At 44.3% G+C, this 20,749-nt stretch overlaps 2 protein-coding genes across 4 annotated transcripts in view; both read right to left on the bottom strand.

Annotated features, from left to right (window-relative positions):
* MAPK12 (mitogen-activated protein kinase 12) overlaps nt 1-5,427 on the bottom strand; it is a 33,518-nt gene extending 28,091 nt beyond the window's left edge. Inside the window, exons 1-2 of the mRNA XM_065665086.1 lie at nt 5,234-5,427; nt 4,393-4,522 (exon numbers count right to left, since the gene is read on the bottom strand). Coding sequence (XP_065521158.1) covers nt 4,393-4,522; nt 5,234-5,349 — 246 coding nt within the window. The 5' untranslated portion in view covers nt 5,350-5,427. The remainder of the gene's footprint in view (nt 1-4,392; nt 4,523-5,233) is intronic.
* A 7,835-nt stretch (nt 5,428-13,262) lies between these two features.
* The window catches only part of MAPK11 (mitogen-activated protein kinase 11), a 31,845-nt gene continuing 24,358 nt past the window's right edge, over nt 13,263-20,749 (bottom strand). The window contains exons 10-12 of one of the 3 annotated variants that reach the window (XM_065665064.1): nt 18,445-18,523; nt 17,174-17,347; nt 13,263-13,930 (exon numbers count right to left, since the gene is read on the bottom strand). In XM_065665064.1, the coding sequence (XP_065521136.1) occupies nt 13,857-13,930; nt 17,174-17,347; nt 18,445-18,523 (327 nt within the window). In that variant the 3' untranslated portion in view covers nt 13,263-13,856. Of the gene's footprint in view, nt 13,931-17,173; nt 17,348-17,737; nt 18,274-18,444; nt 18,524-20,749 lie in introns of those variants that run through there. The other 2 variants (XM_065665069.1, XM_065665079.1) reach the window with 2 other exon arrangements.

The raw sequence follows: 20,749 nt of genomic DNA, 5'->3' as shown, positions 1-20,749 counted from the left end.
GGTTGGTTTGTGAAAATAAACAGAAGTGACAACCAATACTTTTAGGTTGATCTATTGGCTTTTGAGTACAAAAATGAGTGACTATGGTGTCAGCCCGCAGGAAATCAGCCAGGAATGTTTCTCCCCCACAACCTTTGGACAACAATAAACTATCCAGTTATAACTATTTTTGCTTTCAAAGGGACCCATAAAGAAGACCTGCCATCTCCAGCCAGGATTCCCAAATTCCACTTTACTGGCATTTATGTACCCCAAGCATGTGAATTTTTAGCTGGTGCAGTCCTGCAGGGGTTGCTGTGGGAAGCCTAACACAGTGAATGTGCTTTCATCTGTAAAGGCATCACTCACAACTCCCTTGATTTAGTACACTGCAGCGGCTGCTGCTCTTCCAATGCTCGTGTCAGGCAAGAGGAACTGGAAAAAGGGACAGTTTTAAGATTTTGTCAGGCAACAACACAGACAGCCCTGCTATTTTCTCCATAACAAACTCCTCCTGCATAGTTTAAGGGTCTTTGCTTTACCTGTACTCAAAATGGAAAGAAACAGGGAACAAAAGCAGCATTACTGAATAAAACTTCCTAAAGGTAAACAGTCTGTTCTATACAAGATGCAGCGATGCCAAAGAAATAACCAGGAGCTGCTCAGGTTTAGTGTGATAAATACTTCAAGCTAGTATGAATAAACAAAACAAAAAACACCCCAAACACATTCTACCTTAGCTGGTTTTATTCCTCATTTTCACATCACCCCCTCTCCTGTGGCAGAGTATCTGTTTATGCAGCTACAGAGTGATCCGGCAGCTTGTCCTGCTGGAAACTAACTTTTCTTGCTGGCAGTGTCTGAGGAACTGATCTTGATTAGCCTGCTTCTGAGGCAGTAGAAGTAGCTTATGTTTGTGAAACATTCCGGACCACCTCAAATTAAAAGGCTTACCAACAAGAAAGGATACCAGTGTCATGAAAGACACTGATCTATCTCCTAACAGCCAGGTCTTGTCCTCTTCACTCACAGCCTCTGCCCTGTGGTCCTCAACACAATTTCTCCTCTGGATTTGTTAGCAAAGGGTTGACGAGAATTCCCATGCTACCGAGTTTGTGTGGTTTATACAGAAATATTCCTCACTACATTTAAGTAATGTCCCATTTGAGAGCCATTGGGGAGGGCTACAGTCTAGCACACATAATGAAAGTTGGTCATGCCAGCAGCCAGAGTTGCCTCCTCCTGAAAACGCCTACATAGACAAGCAAATTGACTCGTGAGTTAGCTTCCTCACAAGGTAACATACAGTTCCAGTATAATTCATAGAGTGACTCCTGTATATTTTTACAGGTCATCCTACAACCCTTCCACATTAAAGGAGATGAGCATATTCCTCAAAGGGTCTGTAATGGAAGCCATCCAGGGCATTAAGCTGAAGTTTTCCTCTATTTTCTTCACTGAAGCATGACAAGCTGATTAATTATATCACTGTGGCATGGGTTTAATGGTATCTGCTGCCACATTAACAGAGGATCAGAAATGCTATTTTTAACACAATGTGTCAGTCCATTAAAATGATGGAAGAAAATGTGAATACAGCATAAGGTTAATAAACTATGATGAAGTATTGCTACGTGCTTAACACAACACTTCCTATGTTCCTATGAAAGCTATGAAAGGCACAGACGGTCCATCCAGAAGTAATCACGGTGAAACAAACAAAACACCACACTCTCCGTGCAATCTAGCTACAAATGCATCATGATTACAGAAGTAATTTTGAAAGAAAAGATCAGAAGAGCGTATTAAATGTAATTTTAACTGCGAAATAAACAGAACCTTGAAACAGTTTATATCCCGAAGTAGGAAGAAGGCAAGATGAAGATTTGTACTGGCAGATTAGTGCAACATGCATTAATAACCAGTCTAATCCACAGTGGCTATTGCCACTTATTGCCACTACTGCTGTTAGACCAGCTATCATGTACGTAGTTCTCTATATCTCTACATTCTTAAGATTACCAACACCCAATACAGAGATAACAGTGGCACTGCTATTTTATTGTGATCTTTGAAACAATTACTTCAGTTTTATTAATTTTTAATAGCAGTTGTATTTACAGTACAGTCAGAAAGATCAATAACTGCTATTCTATAGAATTATAACACATTAGTTAATAGAAATATTAGGAAAGATACTCCAATCGCTGCTCTATTCTACTTATTCCTGTTAGAGGGAGATATGCATCCACCATAGTGGGACCCATTCAAAACTCCATAGCTAGACCCACAGAAGCCATGATGGTAATGACAGAGAAAAGACAAAGGTCCTACCACTACTGTACTTATCATTAAAGGTGTGCACAGCACACTGTGGACTGCTGATGTGAGTGGGGGAGGACCTTACTGTCTGCCTGTAAACCCAGCCTTTGGTGGAAATATGCAAAAAAGAGGCTTTTTGACAGAACGGCTGAAAGAGGGGGCTGAAAATCCTGACGAGGAGTGATATTGCCATTCCGGTTTAATTTTGGATGGGTGGAATGGCTAAAGAAGTATCCTAAGATCAGCCCAAGGACTAGAAATCCTAACAGGTTTTGTTGCTATTCCTAACTCAGTGTGGGCAAAACAACTGACAGAAGGGTGTGAGGCTGGGGTGGCAGATGGAACTTCTCTTGGCGGGCTGTACCATCCATGTCAGCCTCATTGTGGATGGGTGGAGTATTCAGCTTGTCTCCAGTGCCCACGAATCCCGGCAGGATCATTTATTCGGTCTTTGATCTCTAACGAGTAGATGCCATACTCCATGGTAAAACTTTTCCTTAGTACGTAGACAAGATTCTTCTTTCCGTGGCCCAAACTGTTTCCTAAGACTGTAAATTATTCCCTTCCTTCATATATATTGACTTGTAACTTTTACAGGTTGTGCTCACGCTCCTCAGTGAGCATTTTCTTCAGACTCTCTAATTACCAAATGAGTCCATGGAGGGGTTCCAGAGTATTATCCTGAAGGGCACACATCACATAAAAACTGCTAGGAGTGGAAAATGTGACCCAACAGATCACTCTGGGAAATGGAAGAAAAATAATCTCAAAGTCTGGACACAGTCAGGAGCTTGGCAACTGCATGAGCTGCTCTGCTCCCAAATGTTCAGTAAAGAAAATGCTGAGAGTAGGAAAGCCCATGCATTACACAGAAGTTCCCTGCAAATGTTAACTCTTTAACATATATACATAGGTGCGGTTATGAAGCAGTTAATTCAAAGGAATCATCAATAATCAAATGTGTTAAAAGATTCAGACTAAAATGTTAACCAGCACAAAGGTTCGTAAACGTATGAGAAGGGCTGTTTTTTTCTGGACAGTCAAGATATCCCACAGATTATGCTACAAAACAAACCTAAATGCTATCATTACTCACAATGTTAACACTACAACATTAGACGGCAATGACTGGCTATTGTAATTAGCAGTTTCTCTCATCCTCACTTCCAATCTCCTAGCCATTGAAGACCATCTGAATGGAGCTATGTGTAATATCCCAAATTATTAACATTTTAAACCAGATTCTTACGCATCATTTTAAGAATTCACTCGGAACTCTCTTTTCTTCCACATGACTTCTTCATGAGCAGCATTTAAAGCCACTACTGGGATCTGGGATCTTCCAAGCCCACCCTGGGACCCTTCTCTCCTGGTATCCATGTTCTGATTCCACAAAAGCTGTTTTCACACAAACCTCTCCTTTATTTTTTTTTCTTAAACCACTCAGCACTATTGGGACTCGGCATCTGCATCTCAGTGACGCTTTCAACACTTCTCTCTGCAGCGGTTCTATCACATCACGTGGGAATCTGTGCAGAGCTCTGTATCCTATTCTCCACTGCCCAGTAAAGCAATTTGTTCGGTCATTCTTGAAGTTTTCCTGTTCCACATTAGTACGAGCCGAAACTTCCAAATGCTTCACGAATTGTTAAAAAGAAAAGGGGAAGGCCCTACCCCTTCCCAAAGATATGCACATATGCCATAGCCATGTGCAAAAAGAGGTGCCGGCACTAGGGACCCATAGGCACTGCCCCATGCTCTGCACTCTCCTGCACCTCACAGGAACATAGTGATGGAGATCATAATTTCTGGTCCTTCATATCTCTAGCAACGGCCCTGAGCACAAATCCCACCGTGGTCCTCACCTTCCCCACCCAGCCTTTCCTACATGGCAATGAAGTGGTGTTTCCCACAGTATAGCCTAGTTTGTGTGAGCTGATGTTTGCGGATAAAGGACAGACAAAAGACAGGCCAAAAGATTCCTGAATTCCATTCAGCTACACATCTGTCTTGTCCAAGTCCACATATTTTGTTTTTAGGAAGAGTAAGCCGCAGCCCTGAGGGGAAATACCTGCTAACAACTCAACTCACGTTTTCATGCTTCATGTGTTTCAGGAGGCGCAGCTCTCGGTAGGCGCGTTTGGCAAAGAGTTCAGACTGAAACGGGCGGTACAACTTCTTAATGGCCACTTTGGTACCACTTCTTCCATCCACGGCTGAGCTTTAAAGGGAAAATGAAGAGCTGCGTGAGCGAGGGTTGAAACGAGGCCGCATCCTGCTCGTGCTGCCCAGCACTCGGCCAGGTGCCTGTGCAGCCTCCCTGGCCCAGGGAGGGGACCACCGCGCCTGCAGCATCCTGCCTCTAGAGTTTCATTCAAGAGGCTGCCGGGCCCTGCGATGAAAAGTAGCCAATTTTCGAAACATGGACATCTGGGGAGGGAGAAAAAACTCAAGCGGAAGGGAAAGAAAAGTCAAAACCGCACGAACTGCACAGACCCAGCACCGACACAAGCCCAGTCCCGGGGTCCCGTCCCAGGGACCCGCACCCCGGGCTCTCGGGACGCTGCCGCTCGGCGAGGCCGCAGCCCGCGGGCAGCACTGCTCGGGCCGGGCAGGGCAGGGCAGGGCAGGGCAGCGCCCCGGGCTCTGCTCGCCCCGGGACAAGAGCCGAGCGCCGGGCCGCAGCCGGCTGCCCCGCGCAGGGCTGCGCTCCCCGGCGGCACTGCCCGGACCGGCTGGGGGCAGCCAGGCGGGCAGCGGGGCCGGGCCGGGAGCAACAGCCGCGGAAGTTGGCAGGGAGCAACGCGAGCCAGGGCAGCGGCGGGACGGGGCCGGCGGGACGGCACCAGCGTCCCCGCGGGCAGAGGCCACCGCGGCGCCCGCCGCCCCCTCGCCCCGCCCGGGGTGTCCCGCCCCGTCCCCCCGCGCTCACCAGACGGCTCCGTAGGCGCCGGAGCCCACGGGCTGCAGCTCCCGGTAGCGGTCCCGCACTTCCCAGAGGGTCTTGGTGATCTCCTGCCGGTAGAAGCCGTTCCTGGGGGAGGACATGGCGCCGCGCCCCCCGCCGACAAAGAGCCCGGGCGGGGGGGAGCCGGAGCGGCCAGCGCCGCCGAGCCGGGCGGCGGCGAGGGGCCGGGCTTGGTCGAGCGGCACCTCCCCCGGCCCCGCCGGGCGGCCCGCCCGCCGCTCGGCTGCCCAGAGCGGCCGGGGCCGCGGCTGGGTCCGGAGGTCGCTCCCGCTGACAGCACAGCGGGTACCGGCGGCGGAGCAGGTGCCGCGGCTCCCGCCGCCCCGCACGCCCTTTGCCGTGGAGCTGGAAGCCGTCCCGTGTCCGCCCTGCTCCGCGCCCGTGCACGCCGCGGTGTGGAGCTTGGCTCCGGGTCTGATAAGATAAAGCGGGCGTTAATGGCAGTGCTAAACAAAGGACGGGGCTGTCGGTGGTGAGGGCTGGGAGTGTAAAGGAGGGCTTCCGGGGGACCTTTGCACTAAAGTGTGCAGCTGAGGGCTTCCCGGTTCATCCTGGGGGCAGCCCCCAGCGTTCAACAGTATTTCATCCAGTTACCTGGGAGCAAGCGCACACTGGGTCCGGTTGCCCAGAGCAGGCAGTCCCGTGCCTGGTTAGCGCGACACCGAGCAGTTCGAGCAGCCTGGAACAACTGCGGTGCTGGAGTACTGCGGACAGCCCTCCCGGTACCCCTGCAGTAAGCAGGCCTGGCCCGGCACGTGTGGGGCAAAGACCTGCTTTGAAAACTGGTGTGTGTGTGTTCTCCGTGCGAATGCAATTAAAGTTCTTGTCCTTCAGGGCCTGGTAAAGCCTTTGTTTTGTCTGACTTCACCCCTGAGCAATGTTGCTGAGGTTAGATAATTCAGACCTGCTGTCACCACGGCTCAATTTGTGGCTTAGCTCGAAAGAGGCAATGTGGCCAAGTTTCGTTGTGCCTGATGCCTTTATGGTAGTTGCCATGGGCCCAGACCGTTTTGTGCCTGACTGCTGAATGTTGAAGAGCTGCCCTGCCCTCCCTTCTCATGGTGCTTACATCTGGGGTACAGGAGGAACAGGGAACACCCCACAGCTGTGTTCCAGTGCTGCTCCGTAGCTTAGGGAGAATGGAAAGTAACCTCACGACGTCCGGCTGGTGGTGCAGGGCTCGTGGCAAGTGTTAGGTTAATGGCGCACGTGTGCTCTTAGGATCCACTGCCCCAGCAGATCTTTTGTTTGAAATTTCTGGCATCTCTTTTATGCTGTGTTTGCCACTCAGACGATGGCTGCAGTGAAATGTGGTACGGGCAAGGAGAAGGACAGAGCAGCTTCCACTCAGTTTTGAGCCAGTCCATTAGTTAAATTACTTTTAATGAGAAATATATCTGTTTCTAATGCACCAAGCATTAGTTCTGCTTTTGATCCCTCACCTACTTTTCCTCTATCCAGTTGTGGCAAACTGATGCTTTCTTACTGCTTGCTTTTTATGAGGCAGAAAGTGGCTGGTTTTGATACAGTAGGTGAAAGTACTAACCCAGCACCAAGACAACATCACTCTTGTGCAGAAGCTGAGGGTACTACAGAGCAACTTCCGTAACGTATCTTAAACGCATTGACAAAGTTGGCCAGTGCTGGTTTTCCCATGTTTTTTCCTTCATACAAGTGTTCAGGTTTCCTGTGCTATAGAAGGATGAGGTAGCAGTGTAGGTCAAATGCAAGACCACCTTTCCCCATCAGGTCACAAATACAGCAGATGAACTGATAATGAAAAGGTCAGGAAATCTGCACTGCTGTAACAAGGGAAGCTTTGTCTAATAAAACCATTGAAATTGTCCATGAAGGGAGTGAGCTGGGAAACGTGGATCCACCCACAGCTGGCAGATCTCAGAGCAGCGCCACAAAAGGCATGAGCTTTAGCACCCTGCTAGGCTTGGCTGGGTACAGGCTGATGTGCTTTCCCAAGACAACCTGTCGCAATGATAGTTACAGGATACTATGGCTGTATCTGATCCCAAGCGTTGTGTGCTTGACAGGGTATATTATAAAAGCAATGCTGTCAGATGTTTCTGCTTTTGGCATATGTTTGTTTTAAAGTTGATAGAACAAAAAGGAACCTTCTGCAGAGGTCATGAATGAAAGACAGTGAATGTATTAGTGATACAAAACCACCACTTTCCTATGCCCATCCCATAAAGGGAAGCCTGGCAAGGTTGATACCAGGTAGAAATGTTCATTTTGATACCTTCGTTGGGTTTTTTAAGGGCCAACATTCAATGTGTTGGAAGGTTGCCATCAGCTGCAGAGCACATGAGGCGGATGGGGTGCATGCAGTACCCTTTCTGATCCCTCCAGGGACTCAGTTTACACTCCAGCCTGGATGTGAGGCTTCGGTGCTGGAGCAGGAGGTCCACAAGAGAGCAGTGAGACAGCTAGCCACATTTTCCGGAGAAATTCTGTGTGTACGGAGCCTGGTGAGGGAGTCTGATGGCACCGCTGCTCACAGCAAACTGCATTAGCAGTGATAAAATGGCACAGCTTAGCTTGCCAGGAGCCGTACTGCAGGGCGAAGGAGGGGCATCTGCAGGAGCAGGGAGGGGGACTGGGACCTTGATCCCCAGTGCAGGCACAGGCAATGTGGATTTGACTGGGAGAAAGCAGGAGATCATCCAAAGTACCATTCTGCCTGGTCATGTCAGTAAGATGTCTTTTCATACGGTCATTTTATTCCTGTTACACTAATTCATTTATGAACGATTCAGTTCTGTAAAACATACCTCAAATGTCAACAAAGTCCAGATGAATTGTCAGAAGCTGATCCTATAACATTATTTTTTTAACTGGCTTTCTATATCCCCACATTCAAACAATGCTCTGACCTCGTCTGCTTAGATGGGTTGCTGCAGAGGAAGTAAGTCCATTTTATTTATTACAAGAAGTAAAGCTTAAATGAAACCTTAGTTTTCATCCGAAATATTCCCATGCCGTGCTGTCCCCACCCTTCCCCACTGGAGCTGCTGCCAACTGTTCTGCAACCTCTCTGTGTTTGTCTCTCTGCCCCTTGCGCAGGATGCTTCAGTTCCAGTCGCTGTGACACGGAGCACCCCGGGCACCCCGCCATGCTGCGGGAGCACTCCACGAGCAGCAGGAAGGGCTGGACAAGCACGACCAAAGTGGTGCTTCAAAAAAGAGTAATTATCCTGTAAACTGTCCATGTGTTCAAGAGGTCGAGTGTGATCTTACCAAGTAACTATTCACTACCCCGTTATTCCTGCTTGCTGGAGTTGGTGGAGGAAGCGAGGCTATGTATAAACCAGCAGCTTTTAACACTCCTAGCTCTTTTCTTCTCAGAGCCTGCCTGAAGGTCCTCCTCATACTAATTCCTACAATATACTGCAGGAGTTTAGTTTTTAAACTATCACAGATTATTGCAGTCTGAGATGCCACTGTGCACAGATAGAAATAGACTTGTGCTCAGAGTTTCCCAAATTCAGTGCAAAAATCATACAAAAGGAGCGTTAGTGAATATCACTGATTGATAGCTTTTCTTAATTGTCACTATGTAGTTACGCGTATCACCTATTTAAATCACCAAAACTTGGTAGTGCTCTAATCCCATCCTTCCCATCCTCCTTAACGTTGCCTTCATTTGTTGCATTTCCATCTCGAGGGAGCTGGACAGGGCAGAAGTACGGTGTGTCATTTTACACAGAACGTAAAGTAATTAGGCTTTATTCTTGATTTGAGCCTTTGGGCTCTATTATGAAATGAGTATGAAATAGGAATATATTATCTTAGTGCTAATCTACATGATATTACTCTATGAGGATCAGGGCATGGCTCAGTGGAGGCTGCCAGTTACGGCAGATTTGATGTGTATTTGTCTCAGGGCTACCGCTGGGATCTGGTGTTTTAACAATGATCAGTGTTGCTTGTGATCAAATTGGAACCTAAAAGGACTGGCTAAAATCTCTGTGCTATGGTGCATGTCTTAATTTGTGACGATAATTGAAGCTGGGGGACTATGTGAGTGCGAAATGAAGCATTTCTATGCATTCAAGATTGAAGCCTAATTGAACAGTTTCGCTCATTATGTAGACATTTCCTGTGTAATGGATTAAGTGTCAGATTGGTTGGAAGATCAGTGTTTGCACATGGAACTCGGAATATATTCCCTCCTTTTAGCAAAAACTTAGCCCCTTTTAGGCATATCAGTTCAATACTTCATCTTGCAGCAGCAGGTCAGTGGCAGCTACACTAGCACAGCTTTCTGTGTCTCTTGGTACTAGTCCCTTAAAAGCCCTTTCTGCTTTTTGCCTAGTCTCATAAATTAATGACACTTGGTGCTCTCTTGTGCAAATGTGCTGATTTTCTGAGGACAAGCTTTAGGGTCGTGCTCCATCCACGAACACTTGCAGCACAATTCACACGTAAGAGAAACCAGCGGCTGCTTTTAAAACAGAGGTGTTGCCATTAATTCCTTCCTAAGGAGATTGATCTTGCCAAGGCTGAATTCATTTCTTCTGCTACCAAAGGACATCACTTACCCAATTTACAATGTGAGACTTAAATCTTTACCACTGCTCATCTGTCAGGGATTCTTGGGCCAAGACTGCAATGTACATTGTAAATGTAAATGTAGCAAAGGGTACTTCAGTGATTCGTGCCTGCAACTGAATGTGGTGCTTTCTGAACAGACTCATCTTTGACCAGGTCCCCAGCGTCAGGAAGGTGGAGGTCTGCTTTCTCTTACGATCCAGGAGAACATGTGACAGGAAGAAAGGAAGGAAGTGGCTTTTGTATTGACTGCTCTCCACCTCTGTCAGAGGTGGTTTTGCTGCCAGTGCTTTGCCCTTGAAAGGGTTGTTCCCCCCTGTCCCCAGGGTGAGCTCTCTATTTCAGATCCTGCAGTGCACTGACCCTCCTTCCCTCTTGCTTTCATCTTTGCACCACATCAAAAACATGGCAAGAGCACTAATGGGAATTCTGCAACAATGCTGTCTAATCAATGGCTCTTGACCTGCTGGAGCATGATAGATTTTTTCATGTATCAGTGTTGATTACCTAATTTCCTATTATTTCCCCCTATAAATTCCCCAAATTATTAGCATCCCTGCTGTTTTATACTTGGGTAGCCACTTTGTGTGTCCTGGGAGGAGGGAATTCTGTGTATGGCACATCATACCCTCTGATGCTGTGCCTTTATTCTGAACCATCCTTGGTTTTTTTTGTTCAATGAGTACATAATAAATCAGAGATTTCTTTACTCTTGTCTTTCTTTCTGCTTTGGTTGTGGCATTTCAACTTCCTGCTGCTGGGCTTCGGTGCTGATGAGGTAGAGAGCTTAAAAAAGCAAGATGCAGATTTTAGAAGAAGCACAGTGTATACTTATGCTTGTCAAAAGATTGAGATGTATGCAAAAGACTTCCCTTTTGTGAGACCTTCTGCTTCCAGTGATGATAAAATTACTGTATTTGGGGCTGCACGTAACACTGGTTATAGAGAGAGACAACAAATACTGGAAGTGATTTCTATTCAGTAGGTGGAGGGATAACAAACTCTTGGGACAGAAAGCTGAAATTAGGTAAATTCAGATTAGAAGTAAATTGCTACCAATGAGAGTAATTAACCAGAGCAAGCCCTTGCAGCGCTGTGTTCCTCCCCAGGGTCACCTCCTCCTCTAGCGCTGCCCAGCTCTGCTCCTGTGAGCATCCCTTCTGTGCTACACAGGTGTTCAGGGATGATAAGCACCCTGACTTAGTGTGGGCTAAAACCTGTGTTTGAGGAGAGCAGGACTAAAACCTGCTCTCCTCAAATGTACATGCACTGTGTGGAGTACCTACAAAAGCGAGATGGTAACAATGAGGGTAAGAGTGGTGTCAGGAGATTAAAACCCTACAATTTAAGCAGGCTCCACTATGAGTTTTGCAAGTAAAATTCTGGCCACCTGAACAATGCCATCATTACAGACATTTTTAGAAAATACTATTTTCTACAATTAAAATCCTCATTTTTATATTTTTACTCTGTAAACTTTACTTTTAAGCAAATTGTCCTACAGGTTCGCCGAGCCTGACAAAGCCCTCGCTCCCAGCTGCTTACCCCTGTTCTCCTGTTTGTGGTGATTGAGAAACGGGGTTTTTCCATCTGTATTCCAGTGATAAGCATTGTTAGTGCTAAGCCTTCCACCTTTCTGTCCCAGTGGGGTACTAGCTTTCCAATTACCCTGTCCTGCTGCTGCAAACCGATAGCATTACCATGCTGCAGTCCCGCATTAGAGGACCATGCAGGAGCTGCTTACCTGCTCTAGAAAAATACTTTAAGTAGTGGCTTTTGGGGTCTAAGAAATCGCCTTCATTTTGCAAATCCAGGAAAAAGATGTCTCTCTCCCTACTGCCTTTCTTGACATTAAAATTAGATGATTTATGGGGTTTGATGGCATTTAATTAAAAATAGCTGAGTTTCTGTTACCCATTACTGTCACCTTTGATTAGCTTGAACATGGCTATGACCGTATTCTTCCTACATAATTTATCTCCTTTATTTAGAAAAGCTACATCTTTGAATGCAAAAGGAAATGTTCAGAGCAGGATTCAGAGTTGCCAGAACACATTTTGGAGCTGATAGAAAACTTTCTTTCCACCTCAAGTAGCAAAGCCATGGCAAGAGCAGACCGTCTGGTCTTTGCCTACCACAGAGTTTTATACACCCTTTGAAACATGTGGTGACGGCCACCCTCACAGCCAGGAAACCAGATTAAACAAATGATGGGACAAATCCCACACTAAATTAATTATCATTGGATGCAGGAGGCTCTTGTGAAATCTCTTTATTTCATGCTTGCCCTTCCAGCTGGAATAGAGCTACAGAGCAGGCTGCAAGCTCATCATCAGAATTCGGAGAAAATAAAGCACTGTTCTGCTAACTGGTAAACAAATCAGAAATACATTTTTAGGACATGATTAAGTGATTAATTTCGTTATGTAGCCAGGGAAATAAGTTAAAGATTTACAACCTTCTCACCTGTTTCAGTCAGCACGAAATTCAGTTGTTGCAAGGTCATTACAGGCCTCACCCAGCTTTGCAGAAAGGCAATGCCTATTTTTATTTCTGAAAGAAGACAACCGATCCTGTGTCAAGTACCTCTGAAAAATCAAAGTTCTTGGGCGTCATTGTTTTTTAATCTGTTTATTAAGAAAAAGTTTCCCTTTTACATAGAAAAGATACAGAGGAAGGTAAATAAATGCAGCAGAATTCATGTAACGGCTGTACAACCGAATCTTAATGCCAGAAGTTGCAGAAAACCTAAATGTAAAAAGCCACCTCCAAAATGAGACTGACAGAGCAAGAACAAGACAAAAATGAACAACATTGAACAACTGTGGAACACAAGTACATAGAAGGACACAGCCAGTACACCACAAGTGGTGTCATGCCAAAGGATATTCCTGTTTCAGTATTATGCCTTCAATGGGGAAATCAGGTAAATGCAATGCTTTACAGAATCTCGGTATCTGGTTTACCCTACAATTTATTATGTAATTTCCCAACTTTTCAGAGCTGGAAAGCCCTTAAAATTTTGCAGAAAAAGAAGCTGATGAGATGGATATTTTGTTTTTCACGAAAGAAAAGGAATCTTATATTCTCTTTTGTTGTCATGTCTGCCAATGGCAATTATTAGATTGTTTTTCCCAAGGATTAGGTGAAGGAAAGTAAGCCAGTGAGGAATACTGAATTCAAAGCTGTGAACGGAACTGAGTACTCCTGCACTTCCACCTGTGACAGCCTCTGCTGAAGCCTGCAGAAGACCACAGAGATCTGCCATACTGCCTTGAGGGCACCTTCCTGTAGAGCTGGGCAGATCCACCTGCGCTCCACCGATGGCACGGCTGGAACACCATCGGGAAATAAAATCGTCTCACAAACACGTCTCGTGTGGATTAAAGAATACACATGGGGAAAAGAACGAGCACAGACACTTGAATGGCAACAGAAGACAAAGATTTATTTTTACTGACTTTCAACTGGTGTTAAGATTGCTTGAGAGACATCCAGTAAATTTGTAAGACCACCACAGATATGGCTACATATGCATACTGCATCTATCTCGCTACCACGCCCTCCCTTCATAAAGGCACTAACTATAAAGAACAGGAAAACAGGTAAAATGCCGGAAGAAAAAAGGACTGCTTGTATGAACGTCTATCCTTATGTTTGATACATTCATGCTTTAAATGTACAATTTTAAAATTAATTTAAAAAGTCACCTTTATTTTGGCAATACAACTGATAAAATGGAACATGCAGAACACAGCTCGACAGAACTCAGTGCATAATTTTGTCAGAATGAAGTAGTTCTTTGTCACCCTTTGTGAGTTGGGAATACATTCTTATTACAAGGCAGAAAACCCCCACCCAAGCCAGTCAACATCTGGCTTCTGTATGTAATGCATCTGCTTTTCCACATCTTCTCCAGCATCTTTGGATAGCAGAATCTATGTCTGACCACAGGTGAAATTGTATGGTTATATTTTAACAGTCTTCATAGTGCAGCAAGGCAAGACAGAGATGCCTGTATTCACTGTTCTATCTCCAGGCTATCCAATTTTAAGTCAGGGGGTTTAAAGCTAATCACTTCTTCATAGGTAAGTTCTGTAGAGAGGGTGTGAAGGAGAGAGAAGAATTAGGCGACATCCTCCGCAAAAGAAAAACATTCCAGACAAAACAGTTCTATGGATACATGTGATTTGTAGTTTGTATTTCCAGCCTTTTTAGAGGTGGGATCCAAAACCAGACTGAATTCACTAGGAATCCTTCTGTTAACCTCAGTTACAAATTAGACTCACAAATACTGTTATTGTACAACATGTCTTTCCCCTTCAGCTAATTACTAAAACACAAGCCCTGAAATGGAAACATCAATTGTGCTGTCAGATGACCTGCCAAAATGACGTAATAAAAGACAAAATGCAATGGGAAATGGAAGCATTAAAAGCACCCGAACAGGTTGTAAAACATACACTTTTAACTGCAGAGAATGTTCTTTATCATCTCCAGTCAATTGCCTTCAACATAAATCATTTGCAATTCTGTGCTAATGCCTTGGGATCTAGGTTTTGCAGGTTTTTTATGTTTTATTGTGACTAACTTAATTTTGAGGTCCTCTGAAAGAAAAAGTATTTTGTCACAGAAGCATGTAACAATTCTGTTTTCATCAAGAGCTTAGCTAGAACACAGGGATTCTCTGCCATTTTATCCTGCTTTAGGAATAGCCCTTCATCTTTTCATGCTGGCAGTCATGTACTGTTTTGCACCTTGCACAGTAATGGAGCGCGTCACCAAGCAGCTACCTCCTATGTAATTTCTCTACTTAGATACTGTATTTTAAGGACCAAATCCTGTTCATGCATAAATATATGGCTAACAGTGCGTTACTCCAGGTCCAGTTTCCAAAACAGTGATGTTTAAATATCAAACTCATGCCTATTAGCTTGTTTATTAAACAGATCTAAGACAGCTGCCATACCTGCAAATGGACCTAGCACTCTAAAAAGCATGTAAAAATCTTAGGGCTGAAATGTTGCTTATGCTCCAGTTCTGTTATGCTGTAGCCCTGTCACAGTGAGCAGTGTGCTAGCTGCAGTGGAAGATTTCTCTGAAAGAAATCCTGTGTGCAGAGCCCCTGAGGTGGAAGGATTCATGAGGCGACTCTTTCAGTGACTGACTTGCAGCTATTAAGTAGCATCTGGTCACAGGCAGCCAGCAGGAGCTAGAGTGGTCCTGACTGAGCTCAGAGGAAGCCAGCGACCTCACAAATCGGACCCCTGGAACTGTATTAGAAATTACTCCTGCTGGCTGTGCATTGTATATTTATGAAGCTCCTTATCCGGTTCTTGTGCCACCGACTCAGCAGAGTACAGATGCTACACTGAGATACGTGCAACTGGAGCAACAGCTAAAGACACAGTGCATAGCATTCAACTCTTTCATAGCATTCATCTTACTCCCGGCCTCTAAAACATGAAATATTTTCTAACTGATTAAACATGGCAGAAAGAAATCTACGAGCTTAGGCTGCAAGCCTCAGCAGTGTGCACTGGAGGCCAGAGAAACTCTTAACTGCATCACGTGTAAGACAAAGTATCTGAAATCTCATTTCACTTTGGTGCCCAGTCCCTCTTGGGATCAAGTGCCACTGACTTTTAATTTGAACAAAAGAGAGGAAAAATGGGCATCTTGAGAAACTGGGTCATTATTTCATCAACAACACAAACATTTATGCAGATGGCCACCTTTCACATCATCTTACTTAAACGTGGCACATACTGTGCTTGAAAATAAAACGTGGCTTGAAGATAAAATACAGCCAAGAGGAAGAGCTGCACATCCTGTGCCAGTATTGAGATTTTTGCCTCAGGCCTTCTTCCCCCCTGTATAAAGGAGGAATTTGACCTGTAGTTCCAGCTAGGGCAGTGCTGTAGAAAAATATGATACTGTCCTTCCTAGGGAATTCACCTCCGCATCCTCAGTTTGGTTCACGAAGTGTTAAGCTAAAATTGTTCCTGTAATAATTTCAGCGGAGTTTCGTCACAAACAGAAATCAGCTGCATGACTCGGAAATTGGTAAACTTTCCTGTTAAAGACTCAGTCAACTGAACGAGTAGCAGAAAACAAATCACCCATTTGTAAGTACAGCAGCAAACTGAACGTGCCTCTCAATAAACAAGATGTATGGGCGGTGCTGCATGCTGCCAGGTTTTGCAGAGGAGAGCGTGTGTAAGGAATAAGTGATACCAGCCAATCCTTCTTGTTTGTACAGACACAGTAAGCTTCTAAGAAACCCTTTTCAGGGCTCTAGGAGGTTGCTTTATTGTAGAGAGACCCGTGACCTCGCTTCCATCTTTCTTCAAGATATATTTGCTGTAGTCAGCCTGCTTGTCTACCCTGCAATGCCCAGGATAAAACACGGTACAAATGGAAGGGTACAAATGGGATGTCAGCATTTTTTATGAGAAGCCTACCCACTATACTAACACATTTTTATCAAACCTTTCTGGAGTAAAAGCTACAGAATATACAAATAGAAACAGAATAACATTTATTTTATAGAACACATATTTCATGTTAAGCCAATGAAAGGACTTCATTGATAAACACGAACTATTAGTTTTCTAGAATATTACTCTCAATTTAAACTGTCGAGTAAGGAATGTTTAGCATAGTGTGTCCTCATTAGACAATGATGAAATTGAACTGTACTTTTCAGTGCACTTGCAAATTTAACATTCAGCTACCTTACTTCCGTGATACTGTAGTGCAATATGATCATGATGCAAGCACGGAATTAACTAATAAAAGAAGGTTGTTGCTGTGTTTCTCAAGGATGGGTTTTGGGGTGACATTGCCAAGTAAAATCAACTCTCATCTCAAACAGAATCAATAGCATGGTTTATCTATTAATCCCAACTACCTGGCTATCTAAAGAATGATCAACAAAATACACATCTATGTGGAAAACGGTAATTTCTGGTTCTCAACAGAATCTCAAATAGTGCCACTTGCCCTAGGACACATACTTCAGCTGAAGATCTGATGGAGAAAATAAAAGCAAGACAGCATATGTGGTGACCTGGTAACTAACATCAGCTTTTAGTTAAGCTTAAACCTGTTATGGGGACCCTAGTGAGGAGACTGGGGGGTGGGGGGGAAGGGAGGGAGCAAAATCCAGTAACACAACCCTTTCCATCTCTCCACTCCCACAAGCACACATGGATTTATCTTTCTTTACCCTGAGGCTTAAGAATTCAAATTGTTTTGGTTAGAAACAGAGCAAAACTGTTATTTAAGTAAGGTTTTGTTCTACTGCATGCGTTAACTAACATTTAATCCTGTTACCTTTCCATTCATCTATGTTTCGCTCCTTATTCTCTATTGACTCATCATACAGCTCAGCCTCAGGTTCATCATCTGGATCATGATACTGTACAAAGTACGGATGGGCAAGTGCTTCTGAGGCGGTAATTCTCTTATCGCTGTCTAATATAAGCATCTTCTCAAGAAGATCTACAGCTAAGGGAAAAAGAGAAACACGGTTCAAACCCAGAAGAGACCATCTGGAAATAAAAGAGAAGGCAACTGTGCACACACAATCTGTTCTCACTCACCTGAAACACAGTTAACATTACCAGCAAAGCCATAACATTTAGGCAATGTAACAAATAAGTTTTGAAGATGTTATACCATGAGTACAATTTTCAGAGGTGAAGGAAGCTTCTGGTTTGCTTGTGGTATGCACAAAGGTTCATTATAGTCTGTTTGATACCTGATTCAGCTCTTCAAACATCCAAGGTCTTCATTCCGAAAAGATCTCTGTGTGCTTAAAGTTAGATATCCTGCGTTGTGCATCATGTGATTAACTTAATCCTGATCGGTGCAAACTTAAGTAACTTGAAACTGTGATTCTGAAATTACACTTTTAATAAGCTGCACCAATGAAATCAGATGAAAACCCCAAAGCAATTTTACAGGATCTGTCATAAAGAAAATATGTTTGAAGTTGACAGTTGCAGAATAATAGAAATGAGAGAAATCTGTCAGGCCAAAATTTGGTTTCTATGGAAAGTTCATAATTAGTACTTAAATATTATATTAAAATGACTTTTAGTGCTTTCATATAAGCACTGTCATGAATTTGCCTTAATATGTAGTATGTGTAAAAACAATTGTGCAGGATCAGACCAAAAGCCTGTCTAGCCTCGTATCCTGTGTCCAACAATGGGTAATATATTCCTAGGAAATAATACTCGAAAGGGTCATTCAAACAGCTATACTTCCCAGTATATTCTTCTGTTGGTCAGCAATTCAGCTCATGGCCTTCCTGAGCCAGAAGTGATGTCTCCAGTCTAGACTCCATGGTATTTTACTTATTTCTGCTATGTATAACTGGCTTTTGCTTTTCATCCACAGACTGGTTTTGTTTAGGAGGTTCCTGCAATCTCCACCAGAAACAAAAGACACAGGCTTCATGAAGGGAAAACAGTCTCAGGATGAAAGGTTAAGCAATGCTCTTCTTACTGGCCTGATCATTATTATATGGGATCATATAGCAAACGGAGGCTTGAGTTCTTATGTTAGTGAAAGATTTAGTCTATATCAGTCTTTCTTACCTAATGGATTGGCACCACGAAATACTGCTTTTAAATCCTGTTGAGGCATATGTGGAAGAGATTCAATGTATTTTCTTGCCTAGGAACAGATCGATATACAAACCACATGCACAGTTGTTAGATTTTGCTCAGCAGTAACCATATCAACTCTAAAATAACAGATGTAATTTTTAGGGTGTTTCTTACAAGGGCATTCTTGTTTACATAAAACGGTAACATATTTGTTTTAAACAGTCACTCCTGTATATTGCGCAATAAGCAAGAGAGTTTTAAACAGGTATCTTTCACACTGTGTGTGTGTATATTTGTGTTAGCACTTACCTTTTCACCAGCCCTTACTGGCTCACTGCAATATAACCCCAGGGAACGCATAAGGTTCCCTGTAAGATTCATCCAGAAACTGCAACCTAACTCATCTTTCAGTTACCCTCAGCAAAGTGATATAATCCAGTCTGCACCCTTCTCTTTTCTCTCTCATTTGTCAAACAGTAGCTTCACTAACCAAAGAACAAATCCTGACACTCCCAAGACACAGATCTTCAGATATTTAACACAATTTCTAGTGTGCTTTGTCACTGTGGTTGTGAAAGGCTCATCCAAATTCAGCTAGGAAAAGCCTACCCACATATCAGACCCACAAATATCAGTGTGGAGCCTGACATTACACAAGCCATGAATCTCTGGGCGAGGTAGATAGGTCAGCAAGAGGAAAGGTTGAATGCTGGGATCAGACAGAACAGGGAATTCTGAAATGGAACAGTTAAAGAGGCAAATGGCTATCCCCAAATCTGTAAAAATCCCAGCTAGTCTTTGAACAAAACTTAATCCTTAAAAAAAAACCCCAGTGAAATGCAATCACCATTTAAACCCACATTAACATGAAAAACTGACAAAACAGCGCAGTAACTTGTGCTGAAACATCCCATGAGGTTGATCTTTTAGTTTTCAATTCTTTAATCCTCCACTAGAAATGAAAATAGGCTTGGCGTTACAGAAAACCTCTGACCTTGCTGTTACAAGAATGGAAAAAGTTGTCTGGGATGGGAAGCTGCATTAAGAAATATCTAAGCAATAAGACTAAAATAGGTGGTAAAGAACTAGAACAAAGGAACAGAATACAGTCCCTTGCAAGAGGCAAGTACCTCCAAGCAAGGTATATATCTCCTTTGACACTGCTCCTCTAAGCAGGCAGCAGCAGCCCAGAGGTGACCCAGCAGCACTCCCATTCATTAACTTGGTTTCTGTGCTCTCCCCCATGCTCTAAAGGTATAAATTAGCCCCAGTAAAACAGCTTTGGGATTCCTGTAGCTCACCAAAAGCAGATACTATCTCCAGTAAATATTTAAGCTGCTTAATCTCAATAGAAAAACTCAGAAACTGACTAGTGGTGGGTAAATCACACAGTTGTATGCACCACGCTGAACATGTTACTGGAAAAAACATAGGATCTTCTCCTGCTGCAGCAATTCCCAGGTACTGCCTACGCACAGACTCTGGGGTTGTGTGTTGACCTGCGCTGGTGAGGTTTTGTTATGCTTGGACTTTCCAGACATAGTGTTGCTCTGGTTCTTCCTGCTGGTCCTGATTATTTAATCCATTACTGCATTCACACAGAATCACAGAATCCCAAGGGTTGGAAGGGACCTAAAAAGATCATCTAGTCCAACCCCCCTGCAAGAGCAGGGTAACCTACAGTACATCACACAGGAACTTGTCCAGGCGGGCCTTGAATATCTCCAGTGTAGGAGACTCCACAACCCCCCTGGGCAACCTGTTCCAGTGCTCTGTCACTCTTACAGTAAAGTTCTTCCTGATGTTAACGTGGAACTTCCTATGTTCCAGTTTACACCCATTGCCCCTTGTCCTATCACTGGATATCACTGAAAAAAGCCTAGCTCCATCATCCTGACACCTACCCTTCACATATTTGTAAACATTGATGAGGTCACCCCTCAGTCTCCTCTTCTCCAAGCTAAAGAGACCCAGCTCCCTCAGCCTCTCCTCATAAGGGAGATGTTCCACTCCCTTAATCATCTTTGTGGCTCTGCGCTGGACTCCTTCAAGCAATTCCCTGTCCTTCTTGAACAGAGGGGCCCAGAACTGGACGCAATATTCCAGATGCGGCCTCACCAAGGCTGAGTAGAGGGGGAGGAGAACATTCATTAGCAAGTTCAAAGGAAACCCACCAATATACACACAAGCTGAAAAACAGCCATTTGTATTAGTCTGAGCTGTATGCAGAAAGGTTTAAGAAAACAGCTTCAGGTGAGAAAGTATCCATGTGCTGCTGTTTATCTGCATTTTT

This window comes from Lathamus discolor, chromosome 1, assembly GCF_037157495.1.
Source record: "Lathamus discolor isolate bLatDis1 chromosome 1, bLatDis1.hap1, whole genome shotgun sequence".
Taxonomy (NCBI): domain Eukaryota; kingdom Metazoa; phylum Chordata; class Aves; order Psittaciformes; family Psittacidae; genus Lathamus; species Lathamus discolor.
The sequence above is the reverse complement of the archived record's forward strand: the minus strand, read 5'-3'. Positions and strand labels throughout refer to the sequence as shown.